This window comes from Apodemus sylvaticus, chromosome 3, assembly GCF_947179515.1.
Source record: "Apodemus sylvaticus chromosome 3, mApoSyl1.1, whole genome shotgun sequence".
Classification (NCBI taxonomy): Eukaryota; Metazoa; Chordata; class Mammalia; order Rodentia; family Muridae; genus Apodemus; species Apodemus sylvaticus.
Genome location: NC_067474.1, coordinates 148,406,352 through 148,424,575, shown reverse-complemented (window position 1 = coordinate 148,424,575; position 18,224 = coordinate 148,406,352). Strand labels below are relative to the sequence as shown.

Here is an 18,224-nt window from a genome sequence, read left to right as displayed (position 1 = left end):
TGAAGACACAGGCAGAAAGCTGATAGTCAGCAGAGAAAACCTCTGTGGGAGTAAGATAGCAAAGACCTGCTGGAGCTCTGCTGAAGCGCCAGGCGGGGCCGGGCGGGGCGGAGCTCCCAAGTCAAAGTGCTCGGACTATGGATGGCACCAGGGCAGTGGAGGTGAAGGGCAAGACAGGGTCCGGATGGACAGACAGACAGGTGGATACGTGGCAGAACCACACAGATAGTTGGTAATCCTAATAGCCTACCTCAACAACAGGAGTGGCCAGTGGGAACGGAAACAAGTCAAGGAAAAACAAGGCTACATCCTCAACCAGAACATAGAATTAAAGAAATAAACGCCCACATGCACGAGAGTGCGCGCACAGACACACGCACACACACACACACCACACTGGCACACTGGGTTAGGGAGGCACTGCCTGACCTTGGCTCTCCTCCCGTGAGACATTAACCAGTCTTTAGCCAGTCACAATAAACCTTTAATCTCTAGGACTAAGAAACCTGTCCATTTAAAAATAGGTCATGGAGGGGCTGGAGAGATGGCTTCGTGATTCAGAGCACCTGCTGTTCTCTCCAACGACTCCGGTTCAGCCCTCGACACCCACATGGTAGCTCACAATGGCTGTAATTCCTGTTCCTGGAACCTTTTCTGGCCTCTGCCAGTACCATGCACAACGGTGCACAGACGTACGTGCAAGCAAAATACTCATCATGTAAAAAATTTAAAAATTAAATAGGTTATGGGTGCAGTGTTATTGTATACTTTAAAATACTAATCAGCTAATTCCCTCTCCCAACAAAAGCTACACAGATTTAACGCATCTAAGGACAACGCAGGGGACCCCAGAGATGATCCCTAGTGCCTAGCACTGCAAGGCGGTGAGCCACCCAACCACCTTCTGTGCCACAGGCTCCCGATTCCCTGCCACCCACGTGAACCTGAGATTACAGCAGGGCCAATCCCAATCCTCTTGAAGTCAGCATTGGGCTGGAGAAATGGCTCGGCAGGTAAAGCAGGTACTTGCTGCTAAGTCAAATAACATGAGTTTGATTCCTGGGACCCATAGGGTGGAAAGAAATGACTCCTGGAGTTTGACCTGTCTGACCTCTTCACTATGACAACAAAAATAAATTTTAAAAAGTGTAACAACAACAATTACAACAACAAAACCAAATAGTAAAGGTGGACTGTTGCCTCCCTTCCTCGGTCCCATCCCAGAAGACAGGCTCAACTCTAGTGTTTCTCACAGTGACACGAAGGGACCAGAAGGGGAGTCTGGGCACCCGCACACTCGTCGGCGCGGTGGGCGTGGCCCGTAGGCTGCATCCTCGGGATCCGCCCTTCGCTCTCGATCCGCATGCGCATTGACTTGGGGGCGGACCCGCACATCGACATCCGGGAGTCCGATTGCTTGTGGCTGTTTTGTTTTCTTGCACAACTGGAGTAAACTGAGGCTACCAAACGCGCCGCGACTCCAACTTCGGACTTGGCCGTGAGTGCGGACGGGAGGGCGGAGCAGCGGGCCGGGCCGGGCTCGAACTCGTGGCGGTGGCTCCTGGCCACTGCTGCCGCGGCTGAGATCGTGGGACCTGCGGGGCCGCTTCCTGTGGCGGGGACTCTTCCCCAGAACGGCGGAGCTGGGCACGCTCGTCCGACGGCGGAGCTTCGGGGTCGGCCCACGCGTGACCGCGCCCTGTTCCTCCAGTCTGCAGGGCGGGTCAGCCTTTGAACATGTCCAGTAATTGTGCAGCGAAAATTGGACTCGGGTGGGGCCATTGGGTGACCCAACAATTACACATAGTGGGTTGCTTTTCTTTCCGATCATTAGATAAAAGCGAGGGTATTTTCAGATCCGAACTCATCACAGAAGTGTATCAGTTTTTTCCTTTAGCTTCTTTAGAGGTGGCTAAAACTGACGTCGCCTTCCTTAGGGAGTCCTGTGAGACCCGGGGTGTTCACTGTGAGCGGGTTATATGTAGATCAGGTTTTCCCATTATCTGTAAGATAAAGATGAGTGATGTTTCTCTGGCTGGGTCTGCACAGTGGACTTGAAGGAGGAGGGTTTTGTGTGATTTAAGACAATTTCTGCCGACCGTGGTAATTTGACTGCACTGCACGTTCTTTATTTTAAGTCTGAATTAGTTTCAGGCCTGCGCTTTTTGTGGGAGATGTTGAAACTGCATCCGTAGCAGACTTAGAGATAGTAAATAAGATAAGCTCCCTTTACATAGTAACGACATCCGAAGGCGGGCACGGAGAAGCGACAAATAAAGGAGAAGAAATGAACTTAGAAATAAAGCCCGTAGTTCAGCCATGCCTGTCTTAATCCGGGCATGAAAAACACTTATGCAGAATAAAATGTGCAGATTCCCAGGGGAAGTATTTTCCATCCACGTCTACATTTTTACTTTAAAACCAAAGTTTACCACGTCCTTATTTAGGGAAATCCAATAGGAACCTTAGTACGGAGCTTAAGATTTAGAAAGCAGCTGTTGAGGCTAAGCATCATTGCATCACTTGAAGGACTGCTTAAATGTATAGTGGACTTGGACTTAAAAAAATGTGACATCGTTGAGGTGATCAGTGCATTTTGGTTTAAGATTAGGGTAATCGCCTTTGTCCATATGATGTAAATATGCTAAAACCATCCTGATTTTGTTTTGTCTTTTTTAAATTTTTATTTATTGCATGAGTGCTCTGCTGCAGTTACATCCACAGGCCAGCAGGGGGCACCAGATCCCCTTATAGAGGGTTACGCACCATCATGTGGTTGCTGGGACCTCTGGAAGAGCCCCCAGTGCTCTTAACTGCGAAGCCATCTCACCAGCCTCTTGTTTTTGTCTCTTTAAGACAGACTAGCCTGAAACTCACTGTGTAGCTCTCTCTGGCTGGTTCTCTGACAGAGCATAGCCCTCCTGCCTCAGCCTGCCAAATGCTAGGATTGCAGGCAGGAGCCAGGAGCCACCACACCAGTCCCAGCTAAAACCATGTTTTAAGTTAAATGTAGGCTGCATCCCCAGTATCTCATTCCCCACCAGAGCAACATCAGACATTCTGAAGAAATAAGGAGGGCCGGAAAGAAGAGCGTTCGTAACTTGTATTCGATTATTATCCAGCTGTTGTTTTGTAGAAACACTGCAGGCTTTGAAACAAGAAAACTGAAGTACCTTATTTAACTGTGATGGTTTTGTTTTAGTGCCCTGGAAAGATGTCTGGATTTCTAGAAGGCTCACGGTGCTCAGAGTGCATGGACTGGGGGGAGAAGCGGAACACGATTGCCTCTGTCGCCGCCGGCATTCTGGTAAGTCCCTGTGACACCTTGGCCCCCCCCATACGTTGATCTGTGGCTGTGTAGATGGTTTAGGTTGTGTGTGATGTTTTCAAACATGTCCTTTTAAAAAACAGTCACCAAACTTATTTTACTCAGTGATGTTTTACTTGTGAGTTTGTTAGTAGCGCTCGTAGTGGACGGCGTGAGTACGGAAGCTTTTAGGGTTAAGGAGGGACAGGTGTGACGCACATCTTTGATCCCAGCACTCTAGAGGTAAAGGCAAACGGACCTCTGTGAGTTTGAGGCTAGCCTGGTCTACACAGAGGGCTGTAAACCAGTCAAGGTAGATATTCCCATTTCTCAGGTCATCCAGAGTTCATATTCCCCTTCATCTCCCAGGGAGACGGATTAGGAAGCCCAGGAGCTCCTTTTTTTGCTTGGGTCTCCTGTAGGTCGCGCTGGCTTCGAACTCACGCCTATGGGCAAGGATGCCCTTGAGGGCTTCATCATCCTGCCTCCACTTCCCAAGTGTTGGGGTTGCGGTGTGTGTCTCCTCGAGCTGTAAAATGCAGTGCTCAGAGGGGATTCGCAAGATAAAGATAAATCACACATTCTCTTGCAGTCTGAAGTTATGGTTTAAGATCTTACCTGCTGTCTGTTCTCTTTTCTTTGTTTTATTTTTTTAATTTTATTTTATGTGCATTGGTGTGAGGGTGTCAGATCCCTTGGAATTGGAGCTACGGAAAATTGGGAGCTGCTATGCGGGTGCGGGGAATTGAACCTGGGTCCTTTAGAGGAGCAGATCTTGCTCTTTTTTTTTTTTTTTAAGATTTATTTATTTGTTATATACAAGTACACTGTATCTGTCTTCAGACACACCAGAAAAGGGCGTCAGATCTCATTACAGATGGTTGTGAGCCATCTTCACGTGTGTCACATTTGTACCTGGTGTCCATGGAGTTCGGGAGAGGGCATCAGAACCAGGGAAGCTGGATAGCAGAGGGTTGTGAGCCACCTTGTGGGTGCTGGGTGTGGGAGCTGGGAACTGAACTTGGGTCCTCTGTAAGAGCAACAAATGTTTCTAACCCCAGAGCTGTCTCTCCAGCCCTGCATTTAAGGTATTTTATTCAAATATTAAAATTTAAAGCTTTCAAAACATGAGACTTTTTAAAGTGGTACTAAATTTTGTTGTGTCTTTGAAAAAAATGATTTTTTTTTAAAGATGCATTTATTATATGAGTACACTGTAGCTGTCTTCACACACACCAGAAGAGGGCATCAGATTCTATTACAGATGGTTGTGAGCCACCATGTGGTTGCTGGGAATTGAACTCAGGACCTCTGGAAGAGCAGTCAGTGCTCTTAACCACTGAGCCATCTCTCCAGCCCGATAATTTTTTTTTTAAAAAATATGATGAAAATCAGGGCTGGAGAGACGGCTCAGTGGTTAAGAGCACTGGCGACTCTTTCAGAATTCCCAGCAACCACACCCAGCTCACAACTAGGGATTTGACACATAGACACACTAAGTAAATTATTTAAAAAAATAATAATCAGCCAGGCAGTGGTGGCGCAGGCCTTTAATACCAGCACTTGGGAGGCAGAGGCAGGCGGATTTCTGAGTTCGAGGCCAGCCTGGTCTATAGAGTGAGTTCCAGGACAGCCAGGACTACACAGAGAAACCCTGTGGGGGGGGGGGGACAAAAACAAATCCAAACTCCCCTGCCCCCCAAAAAAAGATTCTTCTGGTGGGAACTGCGGGAACTGCTCTCCCCATGACCGGTGCTGCCGCACCCCACACTAGCTGTCTAGAGCCCCTCGGAGGCTCCGTTGGCTGGGATCTGAGGTTGACCTTGACCTCAGTGCCATTACACATGAGCACGGTAGTTGACAGGCGTGTACAGTCCCCATGGACGTCACCTTCCCCCTTCTTCCTGACGTGTCAGAACTTGTAGGTTTGTAAAGTCTGTACACGTGGGAGCAGGTTTAGGGTGCCTGCCACACATTTTTTTAAACATCCACTTATTTTATGTGCGTGGATGCTTTGCCTGCCTGTATGTATGACTGCATAACACATACGTGTGAGTGCCCACGGAGGAAGGTGTCGGATCTCGTAGGACTGGAGTTAGAGAGACAGCAGGTAGGTGCTGGGAATTCCTCTGGAATAACAGTCCATGCTCTGAACTGCGGCTGCGCCATCTCTCCAGCCCTGGGTACCAAACAGTTCATCAGCTGGTGAAGCGCCCACAAATCGCAGGTGTGAACCTGCTGGGATGACTTTGGGGTGGTGGATTGGAAATTCATTTGAAGGGATTCCTTGGTTCGAACAGGCTGTGGTAACGTGTGCTGTTGTTGTTGGGTCTTGCTGACCTCACCTTATTTTGTCTGTCTGTTTTTAGTTTTTCACGGGATGGTGGATCATCATAGATGCTGCTGTAATGTACCCCAAGATGGACCAATTTAACCACTCATACCATGCCTGTGGTGTCATAGCAACCATAGCCTTCCTCATGTAAGTGATGGCGTCACCCCACCCACCTAGAGTGTCACAGACTAAAATGATCCTAGACACAGTCTAAAATTCTGGTAGGTAAGAAGGACCCCCGGGCATGGTGACCCACTTGGAACCTGTAATCCCAGCACTTGGAACTGAGACAGGAAGATGGCTGCAAGTTTCCGGCCAGCCTAGTCTACTTACAAAGTCCTGTGCTGGCCAAGGGACTTGGTCTCAAGGAGTAATAGAGAGGGTCTGCAGAGTGGCTTGGTAATCAAGAGCGTGTCTTGCTCTGGTGAACCAGGAAGACCTGGGTTCGGCTCTCAGCATCCTACTGGTGGTTCATAGCCTCCTCTAACTCCAGCTCCAGGGGATCTGAGGGCCTCGCTGCAGGGGAAACACCACAAGCCTATAAATAAGTCCAAAAGAAAGAAACAAGACAAAAATCCCAGCCCTTGTGTAGGCTGAGACAGGAGGATTGCTGTGAGTTCAAGGCCACTCACTGTCAGGAGGAGAGCTGACAGTCCTGCTTTTCTCTTTCCCTTCCTTCCTCTGCCCACTCCCATAGCATCTCCCTGCTCTCCTCAGTTCTGCTTGCTTCTGTCCTAGTTGAAAGTTCCGGGTGAGTCCTGGCTCACAGCAGCCCTGCCCCGCCCCGCCCTGTAACTAAGTGAGATTCCCTTACAGAGGATTAAATGATGGGGGGCAGAGGGGGTGGTTAGGAGTCAGGGAGGAGGGTCACCATGAGGTAGAGGCTAACCTGGGGTGGGAGGGGGGAGTGCTAGTACCCAGAGGGGAGCAGGAGACAGAATGGGGGGGGGGCGCTCTTGAGCAGGAGGTGGAAATAGTCATGCCAGAGCCAGAGCCCGAGGGGGGTCAGGAATGGGGGTGGGGAGATGGGAGGGGGGAGGGGGAGTCTCAGGAGCCAGAGGTGGTCGTCAGGAGTCAGAGGGGAGATGTGGAAACAGTCACTCTGGGGCGGGGTGGGGGGTTGGGGGCCTTGTCAGGAGCCTGAGAGGGAGTTGGAGACAGTCCTGGAGAGCAAAGAACCTGAAACTGTGACTGTGGGTCTGAAGTTTCCCTTTTGGTTTTGGCCTTCTAGCTGCACAGTGATAATTCTGTCACTATTCCTGGCGTTCCTCTCTGAAGTCCTCCCCCTTTGATAAGTTGTCACAGATTCTCATCTTTTTGTCCCCTTGTGCCCCATTCCAGATCACCTCAGGTTCGTCCTCCATGTTGAATGGCTTCCAGGGACTTTTCCCTGTTCCTGCATGTGTGTTTCCCTAGTTGCAAATGCTTCCTGTAGGGACCAGCTGTTGTTTTATTTGTTTGTTTGTTTTCAGATTTACTTATTATTATATCTGTAGCTGTCTTCAGACACACTAGAAGAGGGTGTCAGATCTCGTTACGGATGGTTGTGAGCGACCATGTGATTGCTGGGATTTGAACTCAGGACCTTCGGAAGAGCAGTCAGTGCTCTTACCCGCTGAGCCATCTCATCCCCCCTCCCCAGCTATTGTTTTTGAGATAGGCTCTCACTATGACAAGGCTGGCCTCTCAGTTTCTGGAGTTACATGTGTGCTCCCACACAGGCCTTTCTTTGGCATGCTGCAGACCTTGATCTGATAACGCTTGATACCGTTCTTGTGTAAGAAGTCTGAGGGGAAAACATTCCAGTCCCGGTTTGGCTTGGGCTGAGTGGCTAAGGGGCTGCTGGCCTCCTGAACCCCGAGGACAGTGCTGTCAGCAGGCAGGACAAGTGCTCAGAAGAAAAGCGTCCCCCCACCACCTCCCTGCGTATAAGTACAAGTAGTCATTGGGCCCGCTGTAGGCCAGAGGGACTGACAAATTACGACCATACCCTACTGCCATCGACTGGGTAATTATCTTTCCATGCATGTATACATACATGTACACACATGTACACACACACAACGTGTGTGTGTGTGTGTGTGTGTGTGTGTGTGTGTGTGTGTGCGTGCGTGTGCGCGCGCGCTGATTATTCTTGTGGTGCTTGGGGCACAGTCCAAGGCCTTGAGCCTGCCAGACTAGCACTCTGATGCAGCCAGACCCTCATCCTTTCCCCGTAGGTGCTTAGTGATGAAGATATGTCAGAGGCTTTGTTGTCCAAGGATCTAAAATACTTTGATTTTTTTTGTTGTTGTTTTTTGGATTTTGGATTTGGTTTTTTCGAGACAGGGTTTCTCTGTATAGCCCTGGCTATCCTGGAACTCACTCTGTGGACCAGGCTGGCCTCGAACTCAGAAATCAGCCTGCCTCTGCCTCCCAAGTGCTGGGATTACAGACGTGCGCCACCACCGCCCGGCTAATACTCAGATCTTTACGGAAAGGTTTTAGGTGCCTGGAAGACAGGCTGCACAGGGAGAGAATACATGCTTACGTCCACAGACCTTCTGTTGGTCCTGCCCCCATCCCTGCCATGCCCAGCCCCGTGCTGTGGCTTCCCCGCGCAGACTGAGCGTGCGTTCCACTGGGCTTCCCAGACCTGCTCCTCACATGCTGAGAACTCATCTGGGAATGGAGACCCTGGTCACCTGGCTTCTTTACTCATAGGGGTGGTGGGTGCAGTTGAGGTTTGAGAATCTCCACGTGTAGCCCAGGCTGGACCGAACATTGCCTTGACTCATTGTCAGAACTCTTCCTTTTCTCCAGCCATCCCTCTGGTCACCTTGGTGTCTGCAGCTCACAGACAGAGGCTGCATGCCAGGGGAGATGACCATATACCCACCCATGTACAGGATTTGGATAATTTAGGAAGCTTGTTGAATTTATATCCTATTGAGGGAAATAAAAAAAAAATTCAGAGGTTTTAGTTAAAAATGCCAGAAAAATAACTTTTTCTCTCCTCCAAAAGCCATTCAAAATGAGTTTCTGTGCATGGTCGTGGGCAGCTATAAATATTACCACGTGGACGCAACCTTTCCCTAATCCAGGTGCCAGATTCCCCACATTTTAACTCCCCCATCCCATCCCACACACACTTACACATGTAAAAGTCTTTCCCAAGCAAATTGAAGGGCTTGTGAGCCACTGAGGAAGGCGCAGTGGGACTGTCACGGAGAGCGTCACACATGGGGAGCCTCACACACGGGGAGCGGCACACACACGGGGAGCGTCACACGTGGGGAGCGTCACACACGGGGAGCGTCACACACGGAGAGCGTCACACACGGGGAGCGGCACACACACGGGGAGCATCACACACGGGGAGCGGCACACACGGGGAGCGTCACACACACGGGGAGCGGCACACACGGGGAGCGTCACACACACGGGGAACGGCACACACGGGGAGCGTCACACACGGGGAGCGGCACACACGGGGAGCGGCACACACGGAGAGCGTCACACACGGGGAGTGTCACACACGGGGAGCGTCACACACACGGGGAGCTGGTCTGCCTTAGACGCTTGCCCAATGGCGGAGCCTGGCCACTTCTCTTATTTTTTTCCTTTTTCTTAAAGATGTATTTATTTTATGTATGTGAGTATACTGTAGCTGTCCTCAGACACACCAGAAGAGGGCATCGGATCCCATTACAGATGGTTGTGAGCCACCATGTGGGTGTTGGGAATTGAACTCAGGACCTCTGGAAGGTCAGTCAGTGCTCTGAACCACTGAGCCATCTCTCCAGCTCTGGGACCATTTCTTTGGTGTTCAGCTGGTACACAGCACCCAGTCTTGCCATTCTGTTGCAATTTACTGTAATAATTAGGCTACTGAGCTTCTATAAGAATGCTGATATACTCATTATATTCATAAGTTAAGCAAGCACTGTTCTGACTGAAGTGTGTGTATGTGACAGAGAGAGAGAGAGAGAGAGAGAGAGAGAGAGAGAGAGAGAGAGAGCGCATGTGTAAGAGTTGTCATTTATTTTGCCCAGATCTTCACTCTTTGCTTTGCTCTTTGGGAGGCAGCAGCAGCCCTGCCTGTGGGGGAGGAGGTGCCCCGCACAGGCTTGTGGGTGTACGGCAGGGTTCTTCACTGCATTTCCGGTACCCGATGGCCCACCTTGGACTCATTTACAGTTTGTTTGAGGCATGTAACCCTGGCTGTCCCGGAACTCACTGTGTAGACCAGGCTGGCCTCAAACTCAGAAATCCACCTGCCTCTACCTTCCAAGTGCTGGGATCAAAGGCATGCGCCACCACCGCCCTGCAGCCCAGCCTTTAAGATTAAGTTTTAAAAACTATGTGTGTGGATGTGCCCGTGTGAGCGTAGGTTCCCTTGGAGGCCCAGGAGCTCCAGTGTAGACAGTTGGTGGGTTAGGCTCAGACTGGGCTCCTGTGCGTGTGCAGTGAGTGCTCTAACCGCTGAGCTGCCCCTCCAGTCCTGTGCTTAGCTTTGCCCAAGCATTCAGATCACCCGAAAGATTTGTTAGAACGAGGCTGTGGAGCTCCACACTGGACATTCTGCTCCAGTAGCTTTAAGGTGAGCCCAAGAGTTTCCTAACAGCTTGCCAGGTGATGCCTCTTCTCCCAGGCTCCACAACAACCATGGTTCCAGGGTATGTCTCACTCGAAGGGACTTCCTTAGGTGACTTGAGTCATGTGGACCCAGGGCTCAAGGCTCAGGAGACCTCACCTTGAGCTTGGGCAGGCCTGGCTTTTTGAGTTGAACAATTGGATGATTCAGACGGCTTCTCCTTGGAGGGCCGAGCCCCTGATTTCTCGCTTTTCCTCCTGCAGGATTAACGCGGTGTCGAATGGACAAGTGCGAGGCGACAGCTACAGTGAAGGCTGTCTGGGCCAGACAGGTAAATAGGTGCTGACATCATATACACAGCTTTCTTCCCGACTGCGACTTCTACTCGGCAGGGTACTTGTTGGGCTTCTTGGTTCCAGCGTAGGACAGGGAGATGCTGGCTTCCAAGGCACTGGTCACAGCAGGCTGTGAGCATGAAACCCATCGGGTGTGCCTGGCCCGCCTCAGCAGTGATAGGCAGCGTTAAAGTGTCTGCTGGCTGCCACAGAGAGTAGGAGCTGGCCATGCGTGCAAAGCAGAATTCCATCACATTGTTTGTTTTTTTTTTTTTTAAAGATTTATTATATGTAAGTACACTGTAGCTGTCTTCAGACCCACCAGAAGAGGGCATCAGATTTCATTACGAATGGTTGTGAGCCACCATGTGGTTGCTGGGACTTGAACTCAGGACCTCTGGAAGAGCAGACAGTGCTCTTAACCACTGAGCCATCTCTCCAGCCCCAGAATTCCATCACATTAAACTGCCCTAGACGTGATTGTTGTAGCTGGGTTTTGTTTTGTTTTGTTTTGGTATTTGGATTTGTTTTTTCCGAGACAGGGTTTCTCTGTGTAGCCCTGGCTGTCCTGGAACTCACTCTGTAGACCAGACTGGTCTCGAACTCAGAAATCCGCCTGCCTCTGCCTCCCAGAGTGCTGGGATTACAGGCGTGCGCCACCACCGCCTGGCCTGCTGGGGTTTGTTTTAAGGATTTGTTTATGTATTATATGTAAGTACACTGTAGCTGTTTTCCCGCTCCACCGCCGTGCCCCCCCCCTGCCGTCCCCCCCCTCATTCCGGCCCCTCCTGCTGTAGCTGTCCTCAGACGCCCCAGAAGAGGGCATCAGATCTCATTACGGATGGTTGTTGGGATTTGAACGCAGGACCTCCCGAAGAGGAGCAGTCAGTGCTCTTAACCGCTGAGCCATCTCTCCAGCCCATGATTGTTTGTTTGTTTGTTTGTTTGTTTTTGACAGGTATATTTGGTTGTATTAGCATTTTTTTGTTTGTCCTTTTGTTTTTCAAGATAGGATCTTACTACACACGTAGCCCTGGCTGGCTTGGAACTCGCTGCGTAGCCCAGGCTTGAGTTCAAGCTCACAGAGATTCACCTGCTTCTGCTTCCCAAGTGCCAGGATTCTAGGCGTACACTGCTACACCTAGCTTGCGTTAGCATTCTGAAATATTTTATAATCTTAGGTCATTGTTTTTAATGTGTGTGGATGCTTTACCTGTATGCATGTTTGTGTACCACATGTGTGCCTAGTGACCGCAGAGGCCAGAAGAAGATATCAGATCCTCATGTGGGTGCTGGGAACCAACCTAGTCCTCCAGAAGTGCTGAGTTAAGTCCACTTAACTGCTGAGCCATCTCTCCTGCCCTGCATGTAGCTATTTAAGAAAGTGAAAGGGATGGCACTTCTGGCCTCAGGCTTGCATAGCAAGCACATTGAACCATCAGCTCTGGCCCCTGGCTTTATCTGAGACAGGATCCCAGTAGCCCAGGCTAACATCAAAATAGCCAAGGATGGCCTTGAATTGGAATAGAATCTTCTCCTTCAACCCCCTGAAGTGTGCACAGGCATGTGCCACCTCGTCTAGCACATTGGTTTATATATTTTTTAAAAATGTATTTATTATGTATACAGCACTCTCCCTGCATATATGCCTGGAGGCCAGAAGAGGACTCCAGATCTCATTACCAATGTTTGTGAGCCACCACATCAATCCTGGGAATTGAACTCAGGACCTCTGGTGGAGCATTCAGTGCTCTTAAACTCTGAGTCATCTCTCCAGCCCTGGCTTTTATATTTGTTTATTGTGTGTGTGTGTAGATATGTTATGTCTGAGTACACATGTGTGCTGTAGGTGGTTTTTGGTTTTGTGAAACAGGGTCTCTATAGTATTTTCTGGTCTGCACCTCACTGTGTAGCTCAGACTGGCATTCCTTCTACACCAGCCTCCATATCTGGCGGAGGTGGGTATGGGCGGGCACACACACGTGCCATGGTGCCTGGACGGAGGTCAGAGGACAGCTTGCTGCAGTCAGGTCTCTCTTGTTACCGTTTGGGTCCCAGGGGTCAAACTGAGGCATCCCGCTTGGCAGCAAGGGCCCTGCCGAATGGGTCTGCACCAATCCTTGAACTTTATTTTGAGGCAAGGTCCTCTGTAACACAGGGCAGCCTTGCGCTTCAGACCTTCCCGCCTCTACCTCCAATTGTTGGGATCTCAGCCTGGACACACATTCAGCTCGGACTTTCATTGGCATAGTGAAGTCAATAGCTCTGTCTGTGGGGCAGCGGTGGTAACATTGTATCAGTGGTAACATTGTATTGGTGGTTAACATTGTATCGGTGGTAACATTGTATCATTTCAGGAGCCCGCATATGGCTCTTCATCGGCTTCATGTTGGCTTTCGGATCCCTGATTGCATCCATGTGGATTCTCTTTGGAGGTTACGTTGCTAAGGGTAAGGATACATTTTACTTTTATCTTATACTAGGATTTTACATCCAAACTGGCTGTTTTAGGACAAGTGTGTGTGTGTGTGTGTGTGTGTGTGTGCGCGCACGTGCGCCAGCTACTGCCGTGTATTTTACTTAGAGACTTCTCCCATCAGTAGATAGCTTTGTATGGTTTTTCCTCCAACCTCGTGCTTGGGAGGCATGGCCTACCGCTCCCTCTGCGCCTTGCTGTTCACTCTAGAGTGGGATCTTCACTACTCACACGTTAGGCTCTGTGACCGGAGAGGAGCAGCTTAGCAGGAGAAGAGTCCTGCTCTGAGAGGAGCCCTGTAACAAGAGACGATTTGTTGTGGCTCAGCCCAGAGCCTCACACACATCTCTGGCGTTGATGGAGGGATGGCTTAGAGGTACTCCTCTCCTGGCAGCCAGGGAACAGAGAAGACCAATAGGAAGGAGGCGGAGCCAAGATGGGAGGCGGAGCCAAGACCTGCTGACAGCACGTCCCACCCTCCCCCACTGGTCTCAGAGTTTGAATTAACTCATTGGTTAGGTCAGAGCACTAGTGGTCTGTCTGTCTGTCTGTCACCCGGGGTGTGTGCCCTTGGTCACTCTGCAGTCAAGTTGTCAGTCAGGAATGCCACATATGCAGCAGATGTGCAGAGCTCGGACATCCAGGTCTTTTGTTCTTTTTTGGTTTTGCTTCTGTTTTTAAATTAAGATGCTGAGCCTGTGGCGGTAGTACACACCTTTAATCTCAGCAATCAGGAGGCAGGCAGAGGCCAGCAAAATCTATAGAGTGAGTTCAAGGACAGCCAGAACCACATAGAGAGATCCTGTCTTAATAACCTTAAATAAGAAAGGAAGGAAGGAAGGCACAAAGGAAGGGAGGAAGGACAAAAAGACAAAAAAGGAAGAAAGAAAAAGGATCCCACTACATTTGGGAGTAAGCACCCTCCCACTGAGGGTTTGTTCTGGTTTGGTTTTGTCTTTTTCAAGACAGGGTTTCCCTGTGTAGCCCTGGCTGTCCTGGAACTCACTCTGTAGACCAGGCTGGCCTCAGACTCATTGAGAGCCGCCTGCCTGCCTCTGCCTCCCCAGTGCCGGGACTAATGAGTGAGCCACTCTCTGCGGGTGGTAATGCTTCTTAGAGGTAGCAGAGGCCTAGACTAAGCCTCCAGCTATTTTGGGATGAGATAAAGCTAACTGTGACCTGAGCCTCAGGCCCTGGGTTGTCAGTTAGCAGGTGCTCCTGACAGCCTGGGGCAGAGACACAGCTGGGAGATCCTGGCTCTGTGCTCAGAGCTCCGGCTGGGACTGCAGTGGTTTTCTCTCAGCCAAGGTAACTGTGTCCTTCTAGATGTGTAGACCAGTCACTGCTGCCTTCAGCCAAGCCTGTCAAGGGAGGTGCCATCGTTCCCCTGAACATCTAGTCCAGGGCACCGTGTGTCTATGCTGTGTCTACCCTTGTCACAGTCACCTCTTAGCATCTCCATGACTGTCACTCCCTTCAGCCCGCCAGTCTCTTCCCCGCTTCCTAGGCTTCCCGCCTCTCTCTCTGCATTCACTGGGATCCCTATGGCAGTCAGCCCCAGCCCCATCCTGACCTGCCTGCCGGGCCCTGCAGGATTTCCGCTCACCTCCTGGCTCTTCTCTTCCTCCACCGTGCCAGCTTCTCCTGCCTCAGGGCCTTTGTCCTCAGTTCTGCTTGTCGCCTGCCCTTGCTTGCGCCTGTGTCTGCCTCTCCTGGGGACTTCCTGGCCTCTGGGTCTAATGTCTTCTCCCCTTGGTTTTTGGAGCAGCAGATGCCTCTGCTCCCTGAGGGCCGGACAGTTGTCAGCTCTGTGATTCAGGGTCCCCAGCACCTTCCTCACAGTTCAGCATTGCCTCCCGAAGGAGCATTCCTGAGCAGAGGGGCTGGCAGTGGCCAAGCCAGTGCTGTCTGCCGAGTGTCACGGCATTTACTTTACCCATCACTGCTGCCAGAATGGTCAGTCCTGCCTAGGGCAGGCAAGGACGCTGGTGACTGCTGCTCTGTCTGGACCTAACTGTTTGGACATCTTAAACCTCTAAATATTACAATTGTTTTTACAGAAAAGACCGTAGTGTATCCTGGAATTGCTGTATTTTTCCAGAATGCCTTCATCTTTTTTGGGTAAGTTCTGATTTTCATTCTTTAGTGTGTGTGTGTGTGTCTGTCTGTCTGTCTGTGTATGTGTGTATATCTGTATGTGTGTGTTTGTGTTTATCAGTGTGTGTGTGTGTTTGTGTGTATCTGTGTGTGTGTGTTTGTCTGTGTGTGCGTGTCTATCTGCGTATGTGTGTGTTTGTGTGTATCTGTATGTGTGTGTGTGTGTCTGTCTGTCTGCGTATGTGTGTATATCTGTATGTGTGTGTTTGTGTTTGTCTATGTGTATCTGTGTGTGTGTGTGTGTGTTTTAGTTTTGTTGGAAGACAGTGTCACTGTTTAACCTAGACTGACTTGAACTCGTGATCCTTCCACTTCAACGTCTTGAACTCTGATCACAGCCATGTGTGCACCTCCATACCTCATACCTGTGACTATATGCTTTCTGTGTGTGTCGTTTTATTTGGTGGGGTTTTAGTCTGTCTGTGTGTCATTTTGTTCTATAGTGTTCATTTTATGTGTGGGTTTTTTTTTTTTGTATTTTTAAAGGTTTATTTATTTTATTTATATGAGTACACTGTCACTGTCTTCAGACACCAGAAGAGAGTGTCAGATCTCATTACCGATGTTTGTGAGCCACCATGTGGTTGCTGGGATTTGAACTCATGACCTCTGGAAGGACAGTCTGTGCTCTTAACTGCTGAGCCACCTCTCCAGCCTCAGGCATGTAGTTTTGTTCTCTGTATGTGTGGTTTTGATGTTTGTGTGGGTAGTTTTGCTCTCTCTGTGTGTGTGTGTGTGTGTGTATGTGTTTTCTTTAAAGGAAGGAATTGCTTGCTCTCTGCAGCAGAGGCTGGATCATTCTCCTGGACTCAGGCAGTCCTTTGGCTTCCTCAGAAGCTGGAGCTGTAGTGAGCGCCTCGGCCTGGCAAGGCGTTGCCCCTCAGGCAGGCTTGGCATCAGCATCCCTGGACCTCCACCCCCAGCCCTTACACACACACATACACCCGTAGCTTCTTGGCATTCGAATTCTGAGGACTGTTTCTTCACCCAAAACGCCTTGGTCATTTATTCCCCCACCAGCCCTTGTCGCTGCCACCTTAGTTAGGGTTCTTGTCGCTGTGATTGTCACGATCACCAAAAGCAGCTCAGGGAGGGAAGGGCTCACACTTCCACATCACAGTTGATCATCCGAGGATGGCAGGGCAGGCACTCAGCCGGGCAGGAACCTGGAGGCAGGAGCTGATGCGGAAGCTGTGGAGGGTGCTGTTTACTGGTTTGCTCCCTGCAGCTTGGGACTTGTTTTCTTACTGAACCAAGGACCACTGACCCAGGGATGGCCCCACCCACAGTGGGCTGGGCCCTCCCCAATCAATCGCTAATTGAGAAAATACCCGCCAGGCTTGCTTACAACCCAATTTTGTTGTTGTTGTTGGGGGTTTTTTGTTTGTTTTGTTTTGAGACAGGGTTTCTCTGTGTAGCCCTGGCTGTCCTAGAACTCACTCTGGAGACCAGGCTGGCCTCGAACTCAGAAATCCGCCTGCCTCTGCCTCCCAAGTGCTGGGATTACAGGCGTGCGCCACCACTCTCCGGCTTACAACCCAATTTTATGGGGATGTATTTTGTTAATTGAGGCTCTCTGATGACTTGAGTTTGTCTTTCCGTAAAACCAGCCACCTCACCCCCCCTCATTTGAACTCCTGCTTATCTGTCAAAGCACATTTCAAATATCACCATCCTTTGGATGCCTTTTTTTTTTCTAGTTTTTTTTTTTTTAAAATATTGAATTTGTGTGTGGCTGTGAGTGTGCATGTGTTCACGGGTGCTGTTGCACAGGGAAGTCAGAGGACAACTGTTGACAGTTGGTTCACCCCCACCGCCCTCGTAGCTTCCAGGGAATTCGAGTTGTTGTCAGGGTTCCCAGCAAATGCTTTACCTGTGGAGCCGCCCCCCTACCTCTGTCCAAATCATTTCAAATAAATTCAGAACCTGACAGCAGGGCATAGTGCTTTGTGCTCGGAGCCTCCTCAGCACTGGAAGGCAGAGGCAGACGGATTGCCGGAAGCTCAAGGGTAGCCTGGCTTAGATCCTAGGTGTCTTGCCAGCCCAGGACAAGCAGTAAGACCCCCATCTCAGAAAAACAAAAACGGTGAACTCATTCAAGGAGAATGAGCTTGTGGTTTGGACCTCCTTGGTATTTGGTGTGTGTGCCACCACCAGTTGGAGTATGGGATGGGCTGTGAGCAGGTTGAGGACGACGCACACTCTGACTTACTTGTTGATATGGGCCATAAGGTGTGTGGGTGGGGGCGGAGCTGCAGCTCAGGGCTAGCGTGCCTACCCCCAGGCCTTGGGTTCTGGGTTCCACTCCCCCCACCCCAGGTCTGGGAACGGTGACAGTAAAGAGCAGTCGAACATTAGGAACAACTCATGTCTCTAGCAGAGTCAGTGTGTGTGAGTTTCTCTGTTACACGCTTCCTAGCGGTCTAGAAGTTTCCCAGCTCCAGGCAGTCATGTTGTGCTTCTTGCTCTGTCCACAGAGGGCTGGTTTTCAAGTTTGGCCGTACAGAGGACTTGTGGCAGTGAAGACTCCCACTTCTGCAGCACAGCCGCCCTGCATGGGATCATTTCTCCCTGCTCACCCAGTCTTTTGTAATACTGATTTTCTAAACTTATTTCTGAGTATAATCTCAGCTTGAAATTGCATAATGCTAGAATCATGCGAACTCCTATGTGAACTGCAACAGCCCAGTGTGCCGTGTGCCCCATCAGCTTCTACCACGGGAAAGGAACCCGCTGACATGAGTCGCTTTGTCAGCTTCTATCATGGTCTAAAGAGTTGGTGATGGAAAAATGGTGGAATCTTTGGGGTGAGGATTCGCTCTGGGGTCCAAAGTGTTTACTAATGCAGCCTCTTCTGTATCTGGTGTTAAATAATGTGTAAACATTTTCTTGTTATTAAAAACAATTTGTTGGTCAGAGTTCTTTCTCGTTATGCCTTGTATTTGGTTTATGTGGTTCTACTGGAAAATGTGTATCTTTGTTTTCATGTAAATGGCCTAAGATAACCTGGGACCACAGTTCTCGGCTCTCTTGACCAG

The 18,224-nt window shown here is 50.0% G+C and overlaps 1 protein-coding gene across 1 annotated transcript; it reads left to right on the top strand.

The window, feature by feature from the left end:
• Positions 1-1,399: 1,399 nt before the first annotated feature.
• Tmem50a (transmembrane protein 50A) lies at positions 1,400-18,104 on the top strand. Its single transcript, XM_052177724.1, has 7 exons — positions 1,400-1,498; positions 3,203-3,307; positions 5,677-5,789; positions 10,482-10,549; positions 12,911-13,003; positions 15,090-15,150; positions 17,664-18,104. The coding sequence occupies exons 2-7, from the start codon at positions 3,215-3,217 to the stop codon at positions 17,707-17,709; spliced, it is 474 nt and encodes a 157-aa protein (XP_052033684.1). The 5' UTR covers positions 1,400-1,498; positions 3,203-3,214; the 3' UTR covers positions 17,710-18,104.
• Positions 18,105-18,224: the final 120 nt, after the last annotated feature.

Coding starts and splice junctions, on each gene's coding strand:
- Tmem50a (XM_052177724.1), top strand. CDS start 3,215: ATGTCTGGATTTCTAGAAGGCTCACGGTGCTCAGAGTGCATGGACTGG. Junction 3,308..5,676: donor CTGTCGCCGCCGGCATTCTG/GTAAGTCCCTGT, acceptor GTCTGTTTTTAG/TTTTTCACGGGATGGTGGAT. Junction 5,790..10,481: donor GCAACCATAGCCTTCCTCAT/GTAAGTGATGGC, acceptor TTCCTCCTGCAG/GATTAACGCGGTGTCGAATG.